Raw genomic sequence first — 16,160 nt, 5'->3', positions numbered from 1 at the left:
GAAAAAACCCGACCAGCTCTGTTTCGGAAATTCTAGGCCCGATGAGAGCAGCTCAGTGCCATTTTCCAAGGCCCCAAGCGTGGGCTAGCCAGGAAGAAGGACCATTCCTTGGAGACTCGGTCTACGTTCTGAATAGCGATGGTGACCCGGGCCATCAGCGATGATGTCCAGGACGATGTTGCTCAAGATATTTGGAGACGACCGTCATCTAGTAGAGAGAACGGACTCGTCAGGCGTGACAATGCTTTGGTTCATTCGAGATACCCCCCTTTTTTTTTAATCATCTTTCGTCATCCTATGGCGAGCCCCGAAGAAATTACCAAGCAGCGCAATCCTTGTTAACAATATTGCCTATCACTCAAAGCAATGCGATACCTGACATTCACCAATACTTTGGAGCTTCCCAAGGTTTTGTTCCCTGCATGAACTATGAAGCAACTAAGTTACAAGCCCAAGTTGTGGAGCTCCGGCTTTTGGGGAGTGTGGAGGTGGTCTGTGCGCGATCGATAAGCGTTCTGCATCCAAGCTAAACAAAAAAATAACCGAGTGCTCGGGAGCGAACCATGGATGTGCGGACGCGCGATGATGTCGTGCCAGGCAGATCCGGTGCGGACATGGACATACGAGTGTATAACGTCTGACGCCGGTGGCTGTGGTCGCGTCGTCGTTTGCCTGGCGATCATCGACTGACAGCGCTGACTGGGCCTATGACGTTGATGGGGAGGAGGAGGAGGAGGAGGAGGGAAAGACCGAGCGAGGTGAAGGAGCCTGCCTCGACGCTAAACCGCACCTCTGGAAGTGGATCGCCGCGTCTCCCCGCTCGAGGCAGGAAGTACGTACGTACTTGCTATATAACTGGATTAACTGAGAAGGGAAGGCACTCGATGTTAGATGAAGAAAGTGCTTCACAATGCTGTACGAAGATATGTCCTTTGCCCGCATTGAGGCTCTAAATTAGCTCTTAGCCATAACTGGTAGCTACGTCTGGATCCTGTAGCCGTTCACTGGGGACCGTTGACGCTTTGACCGCATAGAGGGCCGTGTCACCGGCCGGCCTTCTAGAAGCCTTCTCCTAGGCAGGTGGCACTGACCCTTTTTGAGTTGGCACCTGTGAATCCCCCCACCATCATCCATCCGTCCCTCCAGCTCCGGTTCATCCTCACCAGCACCAGCACCTCTTGGTCTGCATTCAATTCATCAAGCTCTGCGGCGACGCCAAACACTCGCAAAAGTAATTGTCGAGACGCGCAGGTACTGAGGTACTGAAAGCGCTTCGCTACAGCTTCCTGGCTCCGACATCGCTCGAGCACAGTGTTGCGCTTGCCCGCGGTTTGTCAGCTCTCAGCTACAGCCCCTCTTGACGACATTGTCAGAGCAAGTGCTTCAGAGACAGCTACCCAGTCCGGTACCACCTACCACAGCCCCGACTACATAGTGCCTGTCTCGTTACATCCAGGTCCTTCCCAAGGTAAGGCACCCAGCCTCAGAACTCTTCCATTCTCTCCTCGTCTCGTCCATCGCGCCCTATCCCCGGTCGCCTGCACACAGTCACCGTCACGATTCCGCCTTGTGTCGAGCTGTGCTTTTGTCATACACACCTGCACACTCAGCTTGGAGTCTCAGCCGGCATTGCCGCAGCTATTCGTCATATTTCACCAAGAGGGCATTTCGACCTGGTTGCTGCCTACTTGAACAAAGAGGTAAGGAAGCCTGTCGCAACAACTGCATCGGCAGCTCAGCTGCGCTTTTCCCAAGAGCTTCCCTTTGAGGTGACGCAACTTTGTCCGTGCCCACAAGAGTCTTCCGAGCTTAGAGTGGTACTCCAAAGCTCATCCCTGTTGGCGCTCTTACACGCGCTGAAAGCCGAATCATTGCGGGATGATGGTCCCTTTGGAGGGATGCGCTTGGAACCAATCTCGCACGAGCTCAACTCGCAGCATCCAAAAAGTTCAGAGCATGGAACCAAGCTGATACCCCTTTTCATCCACTTCTCTCACACTTCTCAAAGCGCCAGATGAGAGGTATGCGAAGCTAACAATCAACTACCAGGTCTTATAAGTGAGGAGCCCAGGCTGTACGTCTTCCCACCTTCAGTCCCTCCGTTCTTGCTGGCCATTTCGACAACATCTCTGCAACTCAGCGCCGCTTCTGACCAAGAAATCGCAATCTCCCAGCAGCTTGACTAACACCTGCATTCAGACTAGTTATCCACTCGCCTTACTCCGATCCACCGTCTATCCATCTTTCCGAACTCTACCATGTCTGGCCAGTTCAACAGTCCCTTCGGGGCCAACGCCAACCCCTTTGGAGGCAAGATGCAGAGTTTAGCGGAGGAGGATGAGAATGGTGCTGCTGCTCCAGTGTCCTTTGGCGTTGACGGCTCTCAAAGTGGTCCTGGTGACGCTAGGAGCCGTCCAAACCCCGATAGCTATCCTGCACAGTACAACTTCAACCGTCGTACATCAGTGTCGGCCGAATCATTGAAGCCCAGTGCCGATGAAAACGACAACTGGACACCCCCATACCACGAGAAAACCCCAGACCAGATTGAGAGACTGAAGAAGGCCATCGAGGGCAACTTCCTATTCAGCCACCTCGAGGATGAGCAGAGTGCACAAATACTGGGCGCGCTGGTCGAGAAGCCGGTTCCAGCAAAGGACATAAAGGTTGGTCATGCTCCAGAAGCGCTATGCGTGTGATTTGGCTGACATGGTAAAGGTGATCAGCCAAGGTGACGCCGGAGATTTCTTCTATGTGGTAGAAAAGGGCTCTTTCGACGTCTATGTTAACAGCACTGGCCAACTACAGCCCGGACCTGACGGGATGGGATCAAAAGTGGGCACCATCGTGGCTGGTGGTTCTTTTGGTGAGCTTGCTCTCATGTACAACGCCCCACGTGCGGCTACTGTGGTGTCGGCCGAGGCGAACTCGACACTCTGGCAACTCGACCGTGTGACCTTTCGCCGTATTCTGATGGAGTCCACCTTTGCGCGCCGTCGCATGTACGAAAGCTTCCTCGAGGAAGTCCCTCTGCTGTCTTCGCTCACGCCTTATGAGCGATCCAAGGTCGCCGATGCCCTCGAGACAAGCAAGTTCGCGCCTGGCGAAGTCATTATCAAGGAAGGTGATCCGGGCCACTCATTTTTCTTGCTAGAGGCTGGCCAGGCGGACGCTTACAAGGGCGATTCAAGCAACACGGTGAAGCACTACAAGAAGGGCGATTTTTTCGGTGAACTAGCACTCCTCAACGATGCTCCTCGAGCCGCTAGTGTCGTCGCCTCGTCGGATGTCAAAGTGGCCTCGCTGGGCAAGAGTGCGTTCCAAAGGCTCCTGGGGCCAGTCGAGGGGATCATGCGACGCACCAAATATCAAGGGGTCAAGTCAGGCGTGGAAGAGATGGACCCCCTGCACCGCGGCTAGTCGGGGCAGCCGCCAATTGTTTCGTCACATTAGCATGGAAAGCAGCATATGATATCATTCGTATTCTATCTGCTTTGGAACGAAATCCACAAAAGGGAGTAGCCATGGCAAGGGCAATAGTGTCAAGCTGGAGGACCTTGTCCCTGGGTTTCCGTCCAATTGTAGGTGTTTTGAGAGGATTTTGCTGTATCTGTATTTCGCTTGCTGGGGAACAATGATTACCCAGGCATTCAAGATTGTTTATCCATTGATATGAATTCATCAATCTCACTCCCGCTGCTGCTATGCTATTACTGTTCGTCCTGCCCGGTCTTTCCCTGGTTCTTTAATTCAGCGCGGATTTGGCTTTTTAGCTCCTCCACAGCGACCTCTGTCTCCAGGACTCTGCCCACGCCTTTCTTCCATGTTTCTTCCAGCATGGTCAGTTCGCCCCTGACGTCTTCCTGTCTCCGTTGCCGCGCGAGGTTGACAAGATCCACCTCCTTTTTGGTCGCCGCCAGCTCTGCCTCTAGTCTCTTGAGCTCGCCCTCGAGCTCATAGTTGCCGATCAACCACGCGTTTTTGCCGTACCGATCGAGCAGCTCCAAGTTCTGCCGCCGCGAGCTCAGGTACATGTCGGTAATGTGCGCATTGTCCAGGACCTCTTTCAATCGATCCGCGCCGGCATCACTACTTGGGGTCTCCTGGGCCTCGTAGCGGGAGAGCGTGAGAGTTTGTAGCGGTGCTTGCGCGGCCACGCGTTCGAGCTCGCTCTGGAAGATGGGTGTGAAGTTGGGGGCGGGCGCGGCGGTTATCGACGGGGGTGGAAGGACGGCTATTTCGGCCGCTATGAGGTCGTTTGCCGCTGCGAGTTCTGATTCTGACGGCTGCGAGTCAATGTCTGCGGTACGTTAGCGGGCGATGAGGGACGGTGGAATCGGCGCGGGTGAATGAACATGGGAGAGATTCGTGATATGCTGGCGGCATGGGCATTGTTGCGGTGCGGCTCGAGGACGCGGGTGAGGTTTCCGTGTTCAGCTGAAGCAGTGGATATAATCTGAAGTGGTTTGCTGAAGAATTGAAGCAAGCGGAATGGCGGGTGAAATGTGAGGTTGTTGTTGTATTCGGTAGTGAATCGCTAGTTGCTGATGATTTTTGGACGTTCGGCGTCGCGATGGGAATTCCGGTTGTCGACCGGCATTGGCAGCATTCGATCACGTGAGACCTTTGTCGTCACTCTCCGATGCTCTCGCCGTCCACTGCATTTGACACAAAAGTGTCTATCTACTATTGAGATCAGAAACCACCTTTCGACCATGCCACCGGATCCTTTACATGAGTTTGACCAGGTCCGACTGACAATATGAGGCCTCCAGAAGCTGGAGGCGCGATGCGCAAGCGCTTGTTGCCACGCTTGCGGTATTGGCACGGAGAAACCTCATGCTCGGGATAGTAGAGCCCGCCCAGCCAGCCCGCAATGAGGAGGAGGAGGAGGAGGCGGCGGCGGCGGCGGCGGGTCTCACCGTGTAGGCGATGACAGCGGGGGGCCGATGTACGGCCAGCTACCTACGTACTTAATAGACGATCTATTCATGTTCGGGCCGCTTTCGTGGGGTACGCACCAGTCTTCCTCGGTTATGAGCTTACACAGTTAAGAAGAGCTTCAAGACATCAACCCCCAACGCAAGTGTACTACTTCACTCTACTTTGCATCACTCAAAGTAGCGTTCTGGTTTCACACGAATCTTGACTCCAGCTCGGACTGATACCTCAGATCCTCTTCTCACCAGCCAGTAGCTACCGGCCACCCCCGCAAATCAACGAGTGGGGATGGATTTCTCGCATTATGGGGAGGCCACGCCCGAGTGGACCAGGTTAATCGAGGAGAACCCAGATGCTCTGCGAGAGGGCTTCGAAGGCAACGAGATAAGCAATGCTTCCTCTCTACGGGCTGCCGTGGATGGAGCGAGAAGCAAGGCCTCGGTACAGCTTCTGAGCGAAAGTGGCCTGGACAAGCAGGTCACTTTCCAGACGATCAAGATACCCTGCAAGGGGTCTCACGAGATCCCCATCAGGGTGTGCAGGCCGCGCGCCGGTGCTCGGGCTACGAGCAACAAGACGCTGCTGTTCTTCCATGGCGGCGGTCTCCTATTTGGTGACGAGACGACAGACGATATTGTGATGGCAAACATGGTGGCTGGGACCGGGGCCGTGGTGCTGAACCCTGTGTATCGTCACACCAACACCCATTCACACCCTGCGCAGACGGACGATGCATGGGATGCGTTTGAGTACATTCGCTCCAACGGAGAAAGCCTCCAGATCTCCACGCAACAGGGCATTGGCCTCATCGGTGTCTCGGCGGGGGCCCTGCTCGCAGCCGGCGTCGTTCTTCGTCACCTGGAGCAGAACCGTTCGGAGGGGACACGACCCATAATCAACGGTCTCGTGCTGTCGATTCCCTGGTTGATTCACTTTGACAACTATCCGTACCACCTCTTTGCGTCGCGGGAGGTCACGTCCATGGTGCAGTGCGCGGATCGACCCGTGATCCCTCTCGAGCGCGTGAAGCTCATGAATGCGCTTCTGAACGGCAACCCCACGGACCGTGTGCTGAATCCGGGGCTGGCTCCCGAGGCCGAGCTCAAGGGGTGGCCCAAGACGTGGTTTCTCATCGCCGGGGGCGATCCGCTGCGTGACGATGGCCTGCTCTTTGCGTCGCGACTACGGGACATGGGCGTGAGGGCGAGGGTCAACATCTACACCGGACTGCCCCATGGGTTCCGGCGATGGACCTCTCTCAGCGGGTCCAAGGCGTTTGATGCCAACACGATGGAAGCACTGAACTGGGCGCTCGCTGAGGAGACTGGGGCGGAGGCCAGCGAGGGGGAGGAGGAATGGAGTGAATACGTAGACAAGTGAAGAAACAGCTTTCAGTCTGAACTTACTATTCCATGAGAGACAATCTGATCGATGTCTTGCGGTTGAGGGTACCCAGGTGCTGGAAAAGCTTGAGTGTTGTGACGGCATGCCGCCTCGGCACAAGTGAGACCGGGAATCTTATTCCTCGGATCGATCCAGGAGCTCAAGAGTCGATCGCCATCGTATTTCTCTTACTTATCTAATAAACCAACCAGTCGCGGTGATAACTCGAGGGGTACCACGTCGTCAGCCACGAGATCAAGAGCCTCGGTTCGTCAGCGAACCTCTGGACGCTCTCGCAAAGAGACCCTTTCCGCAGACAAAGTGTGGTCAGAGCTACCGGAAGAGAGCTTCACTCACTCTGCAGAGCGGCCCGTGATTCGCAGGCACTTGGTGCGAGCATGTGGGTGATCTACCATGGGACGGTACAGAGTACGTGGGACGCGAGTCTCGGCAGCCGTGCATCGGCCCAACAGCGTGTAGACCCAAAGACTTGATGAGTATCCGTACTTGTGGCACCAGCAAACCAGCTGCCGACCAAGAGCTGCAGAGGGGTGCTGGCTGGCCCGAGGATGCTAGGGACGGACGGATGTCAAGTGCCATTGGCCCCTCTTGTGATAGTGAGCAAGGGCTGTGATTTCGGGGTTGGACATGGATGCCTCGGCGAGTACGGACCTTGCATGATGCCGATCTGTCCCAAGGGAATTCCTGACGCCGCGCGCGCATTGACAGTCGAGAGCCACGTTGTGTTCGCCTCGCCTCGCCTCGCATCAGCGGCATCACACGCACAGTGCCCGACCCCAGACTGGGCATGCCCCGGGGAAGGTCGGAACGTCGATCCTGGGGGAGTGTGCATGGTTTGTGTCAGTGTGCGCCGCGGTGGCTTCACAGTAATCACCTTTCTGCTGGTGCCGTTGACTCAGGCCGCCGGCCGTTGGGATCCAGTTGCAATTTCGTGGAATGGACGGCTCCATCCGCCCATTGGGGAAGGGAAGGATCGTGCCGACGGACAGCTACTTGTGTCAAATGGATGGATACAGGAAGGCGAGAGAAGACGCTCGATCCATGTCGATTGGGCTTCAAACTCGGCCCTGTCTGCGACCTTGTTTGGGCAAGACAGGTGAGTCGAGTTCCTCGGGTTTCCAGAACAGTTTCATTCCTTCTGGGCAGGGGGCCGCGCTGCCCCGGCCCCTTCGCAGGCCAAATAAATGATAAATGAAGCGAGCGAGCGTTCCAAATCCGTGTCTACAAAGGATGCCCTATAGAGCCACACCCTCCTTGATTGAGGTTCCAGGCGATGAAATGTTTGCGCGACAGAAACGCGGCCAGCGAGCCAGGCAAACAGGCAAGCAAGGGAGCAATCTCGGTCAATAGCCAAGCTGTGCGATCGCGCCAGGAACTCAAGAGACAATGCGGATACTGGTGCTTACGTCTGTGCTATGTGGACGGGCGGAAGCTGGGTTACCGGTCAACGGTGTGCGGTCACTCCAGACGGCTTGCTCGGTGATTGATGTCGCGAGGGACATGACACGGACTTGTGTGATAGGTCTGGTAGCGGCCAACAACAAAGATAATCATTGACAGACGAGGCGAGCTGCCCCTGAGCTGAGATGACAGCAGCGCGCATCCATCAACGACTGGCTCTGCGGGTGCACTGTGTGCATGAAGAAGAATGGACGTGCGACGACCTCAAAAGGCCAGCTGCCCTTTGACGCCTCACGTCGATGCCCTGGCCCTAGGATGCCCAGTCACCACCGACAAAGAAGCAACGAAGCGGCGCGGGAAAGGCGTTGGCCGAAATGTTTGTGAGACCTGACCTGGTAGGTATTCCAATGTGAGAATGGACGGCTGGGCAGCCTCAGCTCCATGTTCCCCAGGATTCTCCTTTCCAGCGAGCCTCACTATGCGCACACCCTCCCCTGCACACAGTATTTCCCCCCACGGGCCCCCGGGGAATCAAGACGTCGGATGCCGTCGCGAGACACGACAGATAGACACACAAACAAGAAGCAAATCCATTTATCATCATTTATTTTCGTCCAGGCAGACACACCGCTCTGCCGGCCCGCCCGAACCCCAGGCAAGTATAAGGTATCGCCTCTCTCCCGAGCTTCGGTCTAGCCTCCTCCCCCAGATCGCCTCCAACTCCACAACCATACACTTGATACCTACTTGTGCATACTACCTACAACCTCCGACACCTTAATTGACTTCCAGTACAGTACGGAGTATACCGGACACACAGGTATGCCTCGAACCCTTTTGCTATCATCTCGTTCCATGTGACCAGACCACTGACCCTCATCAGAACACTCACAATGCATGCTACTCGGATCCTCGCGCCTCGGCCCATTTCTCCCACCCAGCAGCACGCGCTGGTCAACGCCGGCACGCCCACGACGGAGCTACTCAACAGCCTCGCTTCCAAGCTTGATCTATCCGCAACACGCCGCCCCTCGACGCCGCAGCAAGGCGACTATGTCGTGCCTGCACCACCACCACCTAGTCCCATTGGCTTCCGAGCCGAGCATTGGCCCGCTGGCGTGCGCTACTGAGCTGCGCCTGGACTCTTCTGTCCTTGGCGAGGGCTTGTACGATACTGTGTTTTGAGTGATCTATTCTTGTTGTTGTTTCCTGGGCATATAGACAGCGGCTTGTATTCATTCTGGGAAAGGAGAACATTGGGTTATGGAGTTGCCAGTTTGTGGCCTTGTCTTCCTCTCTAAAAAAGTCGTTTACAAGGATTTTCCAAAGCATGTACGGAGCGAACACTCAATTTTTGAAACTCGCTTTCTCACGTGCATGATTCGGACTTACCTACGGTAGTACCGTATGCCTGCGTCCACGTTCACATGCAGATGCTTATATTTTCTCGAAGCGTACCCATGGTCACCGTTCTCTGGTGTGCCACCCAAGTCCGATGATGTGACGCCAGATGTGTATGACTCGCTCGGATCGTATGTTTAAGGACATGAACGGCTTCTTGGCTGTGTGTAAGCCAGATACGCATTGTATGAATCTGGCACTGACCTTGCAGGCATGCTTGCCCTGAAAAGAGGCTTCTGGCCGACACTAGCGAAGTCGTCGCGAGAACAGTCTTTGCTGACTAGATTAGATTCTTCAAGCTTCGCAAACGCATATTTACTTCCGCAGTACAGCTCATTTTAGCACGTGTCAAAAATAATGCTGAATACATTAATCCGCAAAGCCAATTGAGCCAGGCGATGGCGCGCAAGGACGCGCCAAGCCCAGCACTGCGCGGCCCGGACCCGCTTAAACACCACTATACACGGTCCGCCCGAGGTGAAAATGTCGCGACGCGTCAAGACGCGTTCCTGATGGCATCGAGACCCGTTTCCTAGCCAGCCAGTCTTTTCTCCACTCCACATCTTAGCTACAAGCAAGGGAACCAGGCCACTTTCCAACTGTTCGTCCTTCTCATCGAATTCTGTTTTGAACGCTGAGCAAGCGGGTTCTATTTCATTTTCGCACGGTGTCTGTCTCTGCTGCATTGCACTTACTTGCCTGCCACAGAACTTCTGAAATCTGAATTCTCTCAATTTGCCCACCCCGCGTCCCCCTTCGCTACTGCCGCGTCACATACAAGATGCCTCGTCCCGCGAAGCGCATCAGGACGGCAACTGAGACGGCAGCTGCTCCTTCCTCCACGATGCACGCGTTCACCCGTGTCTCCAAGAACAACGCGCTGCACGCGCCGGCGGCGAAGAAGATCCTCGAGTCCACCACGTCTGCGAACAAGAAACGCAAGGTCTCCTGCATTGACATTGACGACAAAGTCACACTCGCGCCACACCAACTCACTACGACCAGCAGCGAGGGCGATGTTGAGATCCAGCTTCCCAAGAAGCGGGCCTGTCGACGGCCGCAGGAACCTGCACTCGTGACGCCGGTCGCGCCTGTCTCTGCTGCATCTACCCCCGCCACGGCGCCGACACCGGCAAAGACAGCTCCGAAGGGCAAGACGACGGCCAGAGCGAGCATGTCTCGGGCACAGACGGCGCACAAACCCTCCGAGACGACTGTCCTCGGCAAGTCACGACAGACCAAGAGAACGATCCAGACCAAAATTGACGGTTTCGGCAAGAAACCGAAAAAGGACAATGAGTTCACTGGCGACCTCGCTGACCTCGTCAGTCTGCACCAGGCGTTTGTCAACACCATCTTGATGCAGTTCGCGCACAACGGAACCGCCTCGCCCATTCACTTCCACACGCTGGCACCACACGTCACCCGAGCATGGGGCAAGCGGCAGGTCTCCATGGAGGATATTCGACGCTGCATCGCCGTCCAGGCGTGTGCGCAAAACGGGCAGACCTTACCCTTCATCGTGTCCGACTATGGGCGCGGCCAGGTGTGCATCGAGCTGGCGCCCGATCAGGACACAACCACTATCCGCCAGGACCAGCTCTGCCAGCAATTCAAGGACAACCTGCGCCGCATCGCTGCCGACCGGGCGGCGGACGAGATGGCCGACGTGGACATTTCCCTCGGCACGCTCTCCATCGCGGATTTGCCCCAAGCCGCTGTGGCGCATCGCCCTATGGGCATGAGCAACCCAGCCATCGGCAAGGGTCAGCGCGCCTTGGCGGAGCTCAAGAACGGTATCGAAGCCCAGCGTCAGCAGGAGGACGCGAGCAGAGCGACGTTGGCATCCATGCGAAACGCGGATGGATCAAAGATGAGTCTGCTCGACCGTCTGCGGGCCAAGCAGATCGCCAGGGAGCAGGGCCCAGCGCCCCCCTCGGCGGCCGAGCTCGAGCGACAAGCTGCGCTGAGCCGAGCGCCCGACGTGGCCACCACCCTGTACATGCTGAGCCTCTCCAAGCCGGCTGGGCTGCCGCGCCAGGCCTTCACCATGCAGGCCGTGCTCGACAGCCTCCGGGACTCGCTGAGGACGCCCATCTCCAAGGATGAGGCGACCGGCGCGCTCAAGGTGATTGCAGCCGAGGTGGCCCCCGAGTGGCTTCGCGTCGTGGCCATTGGAGGACGCGAGAATGTGGTGCTGCAAAGGCGCCAGCAGCCTACGGAACGCGTGATCCGCGAACGTGTAGCCAAGTTGCTGGGCTAGAGTACTCTTGTGGAAAACGGTCTGTGGGAGACGTATACAGGGGGGACATGTGGATATGGAGAGCCGGATGACTTTGGATGGATTTGATTTTTTTTCGAGGATACCATGGGAGCATGCAGTATTAGCATTTGACGGCGTTAAGCATTGGCGTTCATTTCACTTGACGACACTTGTCGGTTGGTGTAGCATGTAGTTGACTAGGACAGTCTAGTAATCAATGTCTCTCGTCAAGCATGGCTTATCCAGTGAAGGTCCATCTATACCAGACTACGATTCATTCACCAAGGGTGCCATGTAATTGAAGCGCTCGATGGGAAGACCGACCGCCGAACGGGGCTCGGACTTCCATGGCTGGAGAACCAAAAGCCCTCGAGAACACCTGGACTGCGCAGCAATCTGATCTCTGGCTGTTGAGGTGGACTCAGGTCCTGGACTAGCCTTACGATACCATTATGGTCCTCTACGTCTGCGAGACGATTCTGTGCACTGCCAAACTTTGCAGTTATTGCCGCATAGCAAGTATCGGGAGTACTGTTGCGCTGCGGCGTGAAATGAGCCGGTCGGGATTAGAGCGGGCGATGGATCTAGAGATTCAGATAGCCAACATCCTCCCCAGTTCGGCTAAGGCCGCCATCCATGTGTGGGGACTGAACGGGAAGACCCCGATCCTCGGCCAGGACGGTGCCTTGAAAGTCTATATAGGACGGACATGTCCCGAACGGACAACTTTGGGCATCTCCTGGTTCGGTCCTGCCGCGCAGGATTCTTATCCGTATCTTAGGATGACGTTGCTTCAAGCTGCTCTTGCCATCTTGCTCCGAGGCAACTGATTGTCAGTCAACCTTTGCAAGCCTCCCAAGCTATATCTTTTCCTGTTCTTCTTCTACGCCAGGAGGCTAGACTTAGTCCGTCGGTCCCATGCGTCCAGCAGCCGGACTCCGCCATACACTCCGAGTCCAGCAGCACCGACCGAGCGTCAGACGAATATGAGCGCATCAAAAGGACCCCAATCGGGGTCATTGTCGGCTGGCGACACAGCCGGTCATCCAGACAGCAATGACGACACGGATAAGATCCAGCTAGAGACTATCAAGCCTGCGCGCGAAGAGGCTCTGTTCCGTTCTGGCTCCCACGTGTCTGGTCCTGATGCTCTTGAACCGCCTCCCCGTGACCCCAGGGACCAGTATCGGGAGGCGGGTGACGAGGTCTACGAGCGTCTAAGCAGAAGACGCAAGATTCTCGTCGTGGCCGTCTTGTCCTTTTGCGCGCTGCAGTCTCCCATCTCGAGCACAAGTGTTCTGGCCGCCACGCCCGAGGTCGCCAAAGAATACGGCACCACAGGGTCCATCATCAACATTAGCAACGCCGCATACATGGTGTTCATGGGTCTGTCGCCCATTGTCTGGGGTCCTATGAGCCAGGTCTTCGGGCGACGACTGGTCACCCTCGTAACCGCGGTTGCCTTTTTGGCGCTCAGCATTGGCACCGCACTCGCACCGAACCTCGCGGTGTTCTTCGTCTTTCGTGCCATCACAGCCTTTGAGGGTACGGCATTCATCCTCATTGGGGCCGCCAGTATCGGGTGAGTTGGCAAGGAGCCCCTTTCCCTTTCCCCGGCTCTCGAGAAGTGCTTGGCTCACTGTTTCAGTGATATATATCGTCCCACGGAGCGGGGGACCGCCATGGGCTGGTTCATGTCCGGCACGCTGATCGGGCCTGCCTTTGGCCCTTTCCTGGGTGGCATCATTGTAACCTATTCGTCGTGGCGCTCCATTTTCTGGCTGCAGACGGCGCTCGCTGGCACTGGATTGATTGGCGTCTTCTTCCTGGTGCCCGAAACTATCCATCACAAGAAGATCGACGTTCTTGCAAACCACGGGAGGAAAGATCGCATTCACGCCATCTTTCGCATGATCAACCCGCTCCGTGTACTCCGCTGGTATCGCTATCTCAACTTACTCCTGGTGGCAGGTGCCAGTTCCGCCCTCGTCTGGAACATGTACAGTCTTCTTACGCCCATACGCTATGTCTTGAATCCTCGCTTCGATCTCGAGACACCTCTGCTGTCGGGTCTGTTCTACCTGGCCCCAGGATGCGGCTACCTTCTGGGCACCTTTGGCGGTGGTCGCTGGGCCGACTGGACTGTGAAGAGATGGATTCGCAAACGCGGATCCCGTGTACCGGAGGATCGTCTCCGTTCCGCACTGCCATTTGTAGGCATCGTGATACCGGGTTGTGTCCTTGTGTATGGCTGGTCAGTAGACCAAGCCAAAGGCGGTATTCCTTTGCCTGTCATTGCGCTCTTCTTGCAAGGCGTTGCGCAGCTCTTTGCCTTCCCATCCTTGAACACATACTGCCTTGATGTGGTGCCGGGCCAAGGAGCAGACGTCGCCGCGGCCAACTTCTTCTTGCGATATCTCGCAGGGTGCCTCGCCAGTGCGGTGGTCTTGCCTATCATCCAAGCCGTTGGCGTCGGGTGGTTCTCGACCATCTCAGCAGGGCTGATGGTTGTCTCAGCCGGTGGCATGATGCTTGCGATCCGTCGCGGAGACTCTTGGACACGAACACTCGAAGTTGGTCAGCATGCTGTCTCCAAGAAACCACCGCGTGCCCAGGAACAACATCCTTCAGTTGACGTTGAGCGCTGAGCAGCAAGAAGGGCAGCAGAAGAGCCGAGTCCACACCAACGAGACTTCGCAGCTGTCATGTTAACTGCGCAAGTAGCCGTGAGACTACGTGGAATACAACCATTCGTGGCGGACCCATCACGATGTCGGACCGCCATGTTTTCGGTTACAGCTTGATTCATGGGGTTTCTCATTACTGATCAGCCACTCATGATCATTCAGATCAAGGTCTGGCCAGCTGTACGGTTGTAGCAGGAGTGTACAAACAGCGAGGTGCCTGTAGAGACCAGACGAAATGAACGCATGTCTCATACATGGTGTCATGATGTTGACTTCCAGCCATCCGGAATGTTGGCGGGTACTTCATGCTGGCATGCGCTTGATCCGGCCGGCAAGGCGGTCGCTAACCGATCACGATAGGTGTTTCGATCTATCGAAGCTGAGTATGGAATGCACAGAGAGCATCTGTTAGATCCCAATGATATTGACTGCAGTCAACGATCACAATTTGCTTGCTGTTAGTCGATAACGTTGCGTGCGAGAGAGCGAGAGACAGCGATCTCCCAGCCTCCAAGAGTTCGGCTGAGACTGTAAAAAGCTTGTCTCTTCCCGTCCACCACGGAGTTAGTTCTTCATGAGCTTGACGAGACGCTGTGAACCCCTCAACAGAGTCAGTCTCTGCCACTCTGCCTTGGTGATTTTGCCACACGAATCTATCATCGGATACGAACTCGCCAAGTGATCCCCCGGTGCAGGACAGGGGATCCAAGACTATATTGATCATTGAAGAATCGTACAAGTACATAAGGGACTGGTGCCATTGGCCCCGAAGGAACTCCTGTCGGCCCGTTGGGTGCCAATTTCTCGCTGCCAGGATGGCTGTGGGGTGCAGTGCGCTTGATTAGGTATGCCGAGCTGCCAAGCAGCGTGTGATATGTCTCGCTCGTGTTGGGGCTTGCGCTGGGTGCCAGAATAGATTCTACTGCAATCAGCCTAGTGTGAGCCGCAGACAACGAACGGCACAGGCTGCCGATTGCAGACAGTTGGCGGCATGGTGGTGTGGTGATGGGTGGTGGGTGTGAGAAAGTGTCGAACCCTTATCGACGTGGTGAAGATGTCGAAGACTTGAGGTGGTCGCTGCCGCTGATAACACCGTCTGCACATGACGTCGAACCGTTTCCGGCCTTTGCGTCGTCTCGAGGCGCCTGCCGCGCCAGCTCTTCCAAGCATGTCCGTCCCGTTGATGATGGATGTGGATGAATCTGGCTCGACTCAAGCTCAAACGTAGGGGTAGGGGAGGGGGCTGGCCGCGTGTCCCATCAGTGGCGGCGCACGTCACTAGCAATGATATTGCCGGCTATGGTGGTTGCTTGTCTGGCATGGCAATGAGCTTGAATGGCTGCGCAAAGAGTGCAGCAGGAATACTATCTTTGATACATTGATAATGATAAGATTGAGTGGATGCCATAATGCAGCGTGCGCAATCGTTGATGACCCCAACCCGGCTCGCATACGAGATGAGGTGAGATACGTAGGCCTCCGCCAGTAGGGGGCTCCGCTAGGGGGGGAACTTGAACTGAGGGAGACGATTCATCGACTTATTGCTCGTAGCGGAGAGATGAGTAGATACCATGTTTTATTTCTGGCGACAAGGGCAAAATGGGATTGACCTTGGAAAATTGCGTTTATGCCTCAGAAGTCAATGGCGAAGGGGAGGGTAGGGTGAAGATTCTCTCTCTCTCCCTCGTGCTCGTATTGTTAGCGCCAACGTGTACCAGTAGCGCCTGCCCTTTGCACATAAACACTTTTACGTTCGGGAAGGCGCCGGCTGGTTACCTGCATCATTACTTCATACCGTTGTGGTACAGTCAGCATGATCAAAAATATCAGCGAGATTCAGAAGGCCAGTGTCTATTGATTAGAAGTAGAAATGCCGTGGATTGTGATCACGAATCGCTTTCGAAAGGGTCTTTGCCGAGCCCGGTTCGGGTCACTGCACGCAGCCACGAATCCGCCCTTCCCGCCCTAGTTGATGCAAACACGAGATTGGCACCTGCTGTCCGTTGCTGACAGGCACTAGGATCCACGGTGGAGCCGCTGCCGCTGCACTCAGCGGGCATCAG

At 55.8% G+C, this 16,160-nt stretch overlaps 6 protein-coding genes across 6 annotated transcripts; 5 read left to right on the top strand and 1 right to left on the bottom strand.

The window, feature by feature from the left end:
• Positions 1–2,258: 2,258 nt before the first annotated feature.
• On the top strand, positions 2,259–3,420 carry J7T54_003469 (cAMP-dependent protein kinase regulatory subunit; the record flags this gene model as incomplete). Its single annotated transcript, XM_051505742.1, has 2 exons — positions 2,259–2,666; positions 2,719–3,420. 2 exons carry the CDS (start codon positions 2,259–2,261, stop codon positions 3,418–3,420), a joined length of 1,110 nt encoding a protein of 369 aa, XP_051362906.1.
• A 290-nt stretch (positions 3,421–3,710) lies between these two features.
• On the bottom strand, positions 3,711–4,392 carry J7T54_003468 (Pre-mRNA-splicing factor-like protein; the record flags this gene model as incomplete). Its single annotated transcript, XM_051505741.1, has 2 exons — positions 3,711–4,300; positions 4,356–4,392. 2 exons carry the CDS (start codon positions 4,390–4,392, stop codon positions 3,711–3,713), a joined length of 627 nt encoding a protein of 208 aa, XP_051362905.1.
• An 837-nt stretch (positions 4,393–5,229) lies between these two features.
• J7T54_003467 (alpha/beta-hydrolase) lies at positions 5,230–6,321 on the top strand (the record flags this gene model as incomplete). Its single annotated transcript, XM_051505740.1, has 1 exon — positions 5,230–6,321. One exon carries the CDS (start codon positions 5,230–5,232, stop codon positions 6,319–6,321), a length of 1,092 nt encoding a protein of 363 aa, XP_051362904.1.
• Positions 6,322–8,639: 2,318 nt separating this feature from the next.
• On the top strand, positions 8,640–8,876 carry J7T54_003466 (uncharacterized protein; the record flags this gene model as incomplete). Its single annotated transcript, XM_051505739.1, has 1 exon — positions 8,640–8,876. One exon carries the CDS (start codon positions 8,640–8,642, stop codon positions 8,874–8,876), a length of 237 nt encoding a protein of 78 aa, XP_051362903.1.
• A 1,052-nt stretch (positions 8,877–9,928) lies between these two features.
• On the top strand, positions 9,929–11,410 carry J7T54_003465 (uncharacterized protein; the record flags this gene model as incomplete). Its single annotated transcript, XM_051505738.1, has 1 exon — positions 9,929–11,410. One exon carries the CDS (start codon positions 9,929–9,931, stop codon positions 11,408–11,410), a length of 1,482 nt encoding a protein of 493 aa, XP_051362902.1.
• A 986-nt stretch (positions 11,411–12,396) lies between these two features.
• On the top strand, positions 12,397–14,058 carry J7T54_003464 (transporter-like protein; the record flags this gene model as incomplete). Its single annotated transcript, XM_051505737.1, has 2 exons — positions 12,397–12,992; positions 13,059–14,058. The coding sequence occupies 2 exons, from the start codon at positions 12,397–12,399 to the stop codon at positions 14,056–14,058; spliced, it is 1,596 nt and encodes a 531-aa protein (XP_051362901.1).
• Between the last annotated feature and the right edge of the window lie 2,102 nt (positions 14,059–16,160).

Source organism: Emericellopsis cladophorae, assembly GCF_022114955.1.
Source record: "Emericellopsis cladophorae strain MUM 19.33 chromosome Unknown NODE_16_length_390664_cov_118_533041, whole genome shotgun sequence".
Taxonomy (NCBI): Eukaryota; Fungi; Ascomycota; class Sordariomycetes; order Hypocreales; family Bionectriaceae; genus Emericellopsis; species Emericellopsis cladophorae.
Note: the sequence above shows the minus strand (reverse complement) of the source record. Positions and strands in the feature narration are given on the sequence as shown.